Here is a 7,756-nt window from a genome sequence, read left to right as displayed (position 1 = left end):
TTTTATTGCATGAAAGTTGTTTTTGAATTATTATATGGAAGCAGCAGAGGTGATTTATACAAAGTTAATTCTTATACATGGACATGAGCATGAAGTCGTCACAATTTGATTCCTCTACAATAACATTATGTTATTCAATCTGAGTAGTTCTTTGTTTTCGTCTAATTTCATGGATAAGGATTTAGAGCCAAGGAGAATCATGGAGGGGAGTCACAACAGACTTCACTTGGAGATACTTCTGGAGGGAGTGTAGCCCTAGATCCCTTCCAAACCCACTCATCTTATAACCTCCAAAAGGACAATCCATGTCAAAGGCAAAATAGCAATTTATCCAGATGATGCCAGCACGCACTGATCTTGAGACCCTATTGGCCAAGTTTAGGTCCTTGGTCACAATTCCTGCTGCCAGGCCATAACATGTCTTGTTGGCTTTCTCAATTGCTTCCTCAACAGTCCTGAATTATATACATGTTACTATGTTAGAAGAGAATACAAAGTACAAAGATGCTATTCTATAACCAATATTTTTCTAATAGGAATCACTCAATCTAAGTTATTCCTGTAAATTCCTGAATTGGATATTGAGAGAAATTTCACACTTACTTGAATTTCGTAAGAGACATCACAGGTCCAAATATTTCTTCCTTCACTATCAACATATCCTCCTGGCAAAGTAGTAATTCAAAATTATTAAACAACCTTTGAATTCACAGTTGCTTATCAATCAATCCCTGATTACCTTTCTGTAATTACAGATGTCTGCACATTTGAGAAGTGAGACTATACCTTAGCATCAGCAAAAATGGTGGGCTCAATAAAGTAGCCCTTATCGCCAAAGCGTTTACCCCCAACCAACAAGGTGGCACCCTCCTTTCTGCCATGCTCAATGTATGAAAGGATCTTATCGAACTGTCTCTTGTCAACCTGCAACAAAGATGTTCATGGTTAGTATGAGCAAGCAATATAATGGAACTCCATACTTCATGAACTACCAAGGGAGACCAGAGAAGATACAACTAGAATTGGTTTTCTACAAGTTGGAGGAAATATAATTAGGGGATCCGGAATCAAAGCTCGGCTATACTTGGATGAGTTCCATCATTCCCAGTGGTCCCCAAACACATGGTTCTTGATCAATTGGTGGGTCATTTCTTCAGTGTAGCTTAACTAAGCTCTATGGTGAATCCAATTGAAATTAAGCCATATCTTGTGTGCCTAAGAGCTAATAAGACAGGGTTGTTTTAGAATTGGTCTGAAAATAATAGCATAAAGAACAGTAGTATAGAGTCCTTGAAGTTGAAGTTGTTCCTCCAGTTCAAATTTCGAGTCGAAGAGATCGAGCATGGAGAATAAATATACTGTAATGGATCAACTTGAATATAATCTTCTTATGGTAGATTGATATATATTAAAGGATTGCACAAAAAGGCTTCTACCATTGCTTCCAAAGCTTTCCCTACAACCTTGATTTAGCTTAAGAAGGCATTATTCCAAATATGCTTTTTTTGTATGGTTTAAATATGCAAATAAGTGTGAATGTAAATATGTAGAGTGTAAAGTGATCCATATAAATTGTAAAGTTGGGTTAGTTTTGTATTGACAAATTTACCTTTTTACCAAACAGACTTGTAGTTGTAATGGATGTGAACATGAATTCCAATAAAGTATATGTTTTTTTTTATCAAAAGCTCACTTGAATACAAATTTACTTCTTTTTTATTGATGTACTTTTACATCTTATTATCAATGTAAATATGCATCGAAAAATGTATTTTCTGTGTTTTTTGTCATTTGTCAATGCATAAATGCAATCTTGTCAAACATATGCAAAAATGAACCAAAGTGCAAATTTACCCTGAATAGGGATTTACACTCCATTTGCATGTTTCCAAATGCACTTAAAGGGTAATTGAATGACTAATCAACAACTTCACCTGAGGTCCCACTCGAGCATTGGGATCAAATGGATCCCCGGGCACCCAAGTTTTTGCCTTTTCTGCTGCCTTCTCCACAAACTTATCATAAATCTCTTCCTGAACATAAACACGGGATCCCGCTGCACAAATCTCTCCCTGAATTTAGAGTTAATTACCAGAGTTACACTAATGGTAGTTGTCAAATATAATTAAAGAAAATCAAGAAAAGAAGAGAAAGAGAAAGGATTTTGCCTTGTTATAGAAATTGGCTAGAAGAGCAAGATCAACTGCATTGTCCACATCAACATCATTAAAAATTAGAAGAGGTGCTTTCCCACCCAATTCAAGTGAAACTGGCTTTAAATTGCTTTCTGCTGCAGCCTTCATGATTAACCTCCCAATTTCTGTGGACCCTGTAAAACTAACCTAATTAACCCATCACACGTAATAAAAACCCAGGGTCAATAGAGTGTACAAAGTAAGGTTGAAAGGAAAGAATTCTCCATTTAAGACATCATGAAATGAGAGGTAGGATTACCTTATCAACGTCCATATGAGAACTAATGGCAGCACCAACCGTACGCCCAAATCCAGTAACAACATTGAGTACTCCATCAGGAATTCCAGCCTTGTAGAATTGGAGGGACAAGAATGAAACTATAATTCATGGGTTACAGGTTTATAGAGAGAAAAAAATTAGATTAAAGAAACTATAAGGCCTGTTCGTCTTTGAGCAAATTACTTATCCAAGTAAATGCAAGTGTTTCTTAGGAAATATTTACATGGGTAAATGTATTTGTCCACATGTTCTTTTATTTCTCAAATAAACAAGACAATGACCGTTTTAAACATAAAAAATCATTATTAAAATGGACAATTTTGTCTCATTCAATTCAAGTGTTAGCAACTTCCCCCAAGTAGAAAAGTTACTTACCCTCCTGAGACTTAATTTGGGAGATGCATATCAGGGAACTCCACATAAATCTGAAAAAGAAGGGACATAGGTATCTTGGTTAATGGGAACCAAAATCCCATCCACCAACTTCCCACCCCTCAAAATCCAAAAAATGAATAAACCCTAAGGGAGCGTTATTTTTTTGGATTTTGAGGGGGGAATGCGGTCGGTAGGATTTTGCTTCATATTGACCAAGAATCACATGTTCATTTTTCAGATTAATGTGGGGATTAGGAAAAGTTTATTTTCCCCATCTCTTAGGTGGATAAATAACATTTTCACCGAGGAAAGTTGCTAACACTTGAATGGAACAAAAATGTCCATTTTAATAATGGATTTTTATGACTAAAATGGTCATTACCTTATTTACCTAAGAGATAAAAGAACATGGATAAATGCACTTATGCGGATAAGTGTTTTCTAAGAAAAATTTACCCAACAAATGGAACCTAAGTGGGATGAGTGTATTAATCAATCTTGAGAAATATGTATTTTGAGTTGATGGGTTGAAGCCTACCAGCTTAGCAAGATGGGCATAGCATAGAGCAGAGAGTGGTGTTTGCTCAGCAGGCTTGACTATTATAGTGCAGCCAGCGGCTAAGGCAGGAGCAACCTTGATAAAGAACATGGTAGAGGGAACGTTCCACGGGATGATAAGACCCACAACACCAATAGGCTCCTGCAATGTGTATGCTTGATATTGTTGTGACATCTTCAACATCTCTCCATGGATTTTATCTGCAGCGCCTGCATAATAACGAAGGAAATTTGCTACTGTTGGAATGTCATTGGACTTGAGCCAACTAAACAACTTTCCACCATCCATAGCATCAATGGCAGCCAATTCTTCTATATTTTGGTCTATTAAATCCGCGAATTTCATCATTATCCTTCCCCTTTCCTAGGCAAGGAAGAAGCAAACAAAGATTAGACTATACTATAATGGATGATGTGCCCTTGTGGAAATATGTTTGACTGCTTTTAATGATTTTTTACTAAAACCAAAAACAATTTTTTCATCTTCTTACATTTTGGTTCTATTCTTTCTATGGATTCCCTCTGAGAAGTTGAACAGTGAACTATGTTACCAAGGAAATAAAAGGAAAGCAAGAAAAAGAGTGGAGAGAAAGATATGGGACTAAGGGAAACTTACGAAGCCAGTCATACGAGGCCATTTTCCATGGTCGAAAGCTTCTCGAGCAGCCTGGACCGCTAGGTCAACATCTTCTTTGTCTCCTTCTGCAACTTGAGCTATCACTTCCTCGTTTCTTGGATCAATCGTTTCAAATGTTTTTCCTATTTTTTATTCATCCCAAAAAAGAGAAAAAATAATCAAGAAACAAACAATGACATAAGCCCCAAGGAAAGGTCACAAATTGGTGCATTTCAAATCAGTTTTGTTTCCGCAAGACACACACATATCAATTTGGATCTCTTATACATGTGTGTGTATATGTGCTAATTATGGTTAGCATATCTTAATCGTCAATTTGGATCTCTGCTGCGAGCAAAGATTGGCTGTGGAATCAATAATAGTGTAATAAAATACATGAGACCCATACCTTTCATAGTGGGGCTTATGAATTTATTATTGGTGTGAAGCACCGTCATTGGTTGATTTGGTTCAACAGCCCACTGAACACACACTGCATTCAGCTAATCCCAATTCATTTGTTGCTTGCAATGCTATGCAGATGGGCTATTTAACCAGTTACAAGTAAACGCCAGTGTGTTCACTTGTGATTAATTACATAGTGCATGATGTACATCGGTGCAAGCGGCGAATCCTAAGGCCATGCTTGGTTTGAAGGAAAAAATAGGAACTTGGCGAATCCACACAAGATTTGTAAAAGCTTCCTTGCCTTTTCTTTTCTTTCCTTTTCCTATTTTTTCCTTAACCAAACATAGCTATGGTCCTCGTGAACTATGGGTATGAACTATGTAGGTTACTGATCTAATGTGTTCATGGATTTAACACCCGATTAGAATCCATCTAAGAGGCCTAAACACTTAGGCCCATCATCACTTACTCATTACCATTGCTTTGGCTCTCCCTATGTGTCACCTTTGTACGACGCCCAACCTTTTGCATTGACATGGAATAATCTTAGCTATTCACATTCGAAGAGTTGTGCTACCTATGGGGCTTTTTCTATATGACATGTTGGTTTATATGAACTTCATGCAACAATAACGGTGTTGATGACCGATGTTTTAAAAAATTGACTAGGGCAAGGCTCCTTTGGTCTTTTGGGACATATAGATTTCAAAAAGGTTTTCAAAAAATATCCTAATTAAACATGAGAGTGCAAAGTTATGGTATATAAAAGTTTACACATATTGAGTGTACAACTTATAAGTTGTGTGACCTGAAGATCAGATTGAGCGGATTAACAGTTCAACCACTTGGGTTGGATGATTTTTACCAAGTCAACAGGTTTTGACAAAATCTTAGATTTTAGCCAAATCAAACCTAAAAGCATGACTAGATAACAATTCAAATAGTTTGACCATTCAGGTCAACAATAGATTTGAAAATCAAAATTTTCTATCACACAACACTTGGGATCTACCGCTCGTTTTGTCGTGTATCACTTGCTATGTAACCACTTGCATAGCAAGCGATGCACACGCATCGAGCTAGAAATAGATTTGGACAATAATGGCCCAAGACCAACAACTAATGTTGGTTAGATTGACCTGGTAGTCCGATTCTCTTGTATCCCTTTATCCAAATAAGTCCAGATCTACTCTCAACAAAAGCGAGTAAGGATTAGCTGAGTGTAGTGGTTGTTGAGCAGGCTGTGAAACCAATGATGGTGTTTCATGTCTTTAGTAAAATGTATGGGATCCACACCTTTTCCGGTGGAGCACATGAATTTATTACTCGTGTGGAATACTATCATTGATTCCACCTAGGGGTGGCCATGAGTTAAGCTTTTTACGAGTTATTTGAGCTTGGCTTGTGAGAAGCTTGATACAACTTAATCTAAACCGAGCTTTGAATTCAAGCTGGGCCATGATCGAGTCTCATAATTTATTGGTGAGCCAAATTCGAAAAAAATAGATATTCAGCTCGATTCGAATCCACCCTTATCCACAGCCGGCTGATGCATTTAACTAATCCCAATTCAACAAAAACACTTCCAATATGCTTCCAACATAATCTATATCTATACATCTCAAACATGTTTTGTACACATTGGGGGGTCATATTTTGAGGCGCCAATCATGTTGAAAACATTGTTGTTTGGAGTAGATTTGTACTCTATCCAGAGTCCCAAGTCCAACAGAATGGGCTGATGGATAGAAGATAACCAAAAAAGAAATAAATGCATTCAACTGTAATTTGTTTTTAGAACTCCGTTTGTTTCACCTAAAAGAAATGAAAATTATTTCGTTTTGAAAACATCCGGTCAATAAAACATTTTGTTTTTCATCATAACAACATAAACATATTTAAACCTTCCCTCAAAATACATAAATCCCGTAAAAATAAATAAAACAAGGAATTTGACTATATATAATATCAGGAAAACTTATAACCAATCAACCGACATAATAAAGGGGTGTTAAGGTTATTCATCAAAATTCACAAGTTACTTTAATTGATCAAAATTCTTCGGGTACCATATCTTTCCAGTATCACGAATTTTCAGTAAAACAAAATAAAACAAATAGAAAGGAACTGTTTTTTTTTTTTTCTTTTTTATTTTCAATTAGGTTTTGCATTATATATATTTGTATCTGTACTCCTACCAAACTGAGCCTAAGCCAAAAATGGCTTCTAAAAAAAAAAAAACCATCTATGATTCATTAATTGACAAAGAAAATAAAGGAACTCCTCCGAAAACTGAAGGTTAAAAGAACAGTTTTACAAGCAAAATACATCGAGAAGAATAAACGAATGAGAAACCTGAAACGGCGTCCACGAATTCTCCATTTATGAACAGCTTAGTGAACTTGATTTCCGGAATGTTGACGTTGTTCTCTGACATCGTTCTCTGTATCCTTAGCTTTTTTTCTAGTTTCAGTTCCTTCACGTTTATGCTACTTATATAGGCACAAAAAGCTACGAATAACCACATGCAATTAACCATTTTGGATCTATCGGAAAAATTGACACGTGTTATAACTATATATCGAACTGTCAAATCAATGATAAAATATACGGAGAAGTAATGCAGATTTTTTATTTTCAGTGTAGAGCTATAAATATTCAAAAGTTTAAAATCTCACATTTTATGCACTCGTATTCGTCATAAATTGGCATCAATTCATAGCACCTGCATTTAGTGCTTTAATAAAATTCTGACACTGGACTCAATCGTCATTCTCCTATAAAATATATAGGACCTAAAACGAGGTTAAATGATGGGCCCATATATTTTATAACTATTATGGAATAATATTAGAACAAATATTGCAACAAGGCTATGGGATTCCAGCCCAAAAATTCTGAATTTGGGCTTAGGTTTTGTATTATGGGCCTTCATCGGACCTAGGCTATAAAATTTCTCAGAGTGGCTAAGTCCAGCCCGGCCCATGATCATCCTTTTTGTCTGGGATCACAATTCATAAGCCAGTAAAACAGTTATCAATTTTGTCATACAGCTGCATTCGGTATCCATTTCTCCGAATTCAAATACGAAGTCGAATTAAGATCAATGCAATTAACTTGAATTTGGATCCATTTACAACATATCATTTTTGGATCCGTTAACAACCAAGGTCTTGTCGATGTGGCAAATTGATTTGGGGCTTAAAATGCCCTTAGAGTGTCAATGGATCGGTTTTGGGTTGGACTCCGTCTAAATCAAAATTTATTTGGATGGATTGGACAGACCAATAAGACATTGAATTTGGACGAATTGGACAGACCAAT

The 7,756-nt window shown here is 36.2% G+C and overlaps 1 protein-coding gene across 1 annotated transcript; it reads right to left on the bottom strand.

Annotated features, from left to right (window-relative positions):
- LOC148842714 (aldehyde dehydrogenase family 2 member C4-like) lies at positions 1–6,899 on the bottom strand. The gene is made up of 9 exons (XM_088960018.1): positions 6,788–6,899; positions 4,025–4,167; positions 3,389–3,772; positions 2,455–2,544; positions 2,169–2,342; positions 1,935–2,072; positions 787–924; positions 604–665; positions 1–455 (listed from the first exon to the last, which is right to left on the bottom strand). The coding sequence occupies exons 1-9, from the start codon at positions 6,867–6,869 to the stop codon at positions 182–184; spliced, it is 1,485 nt and encodes a 494-aa protein (XP_088816144.1). The 5' UTR covers positions 6,870–6,899; the 3' UTR covers positions 1–181.
- Positions 6,900–7,756: the final 857 nt, after the last annotated feature.

Source organism: Nelumbo lutea, chromosome 8, assembly GCF_056320005.1.
Source record: "Nelumbo lutea isolate HS-2025 chromosome 8, American lotus-T2T, whole genome shotgun sequence".
Classification (NCBI taxonomy): Eukaryota; Viridiplantae; Streptophyta; class Magnoliopsida; order Proteales; family Nelumbonaceae; genus Nelumbo; species Nelumbo lutea.
Note: the sequence above shows the minus strand (reverse complement) of the source record. Positions and strands in the feature narration are given on the sequence as shown.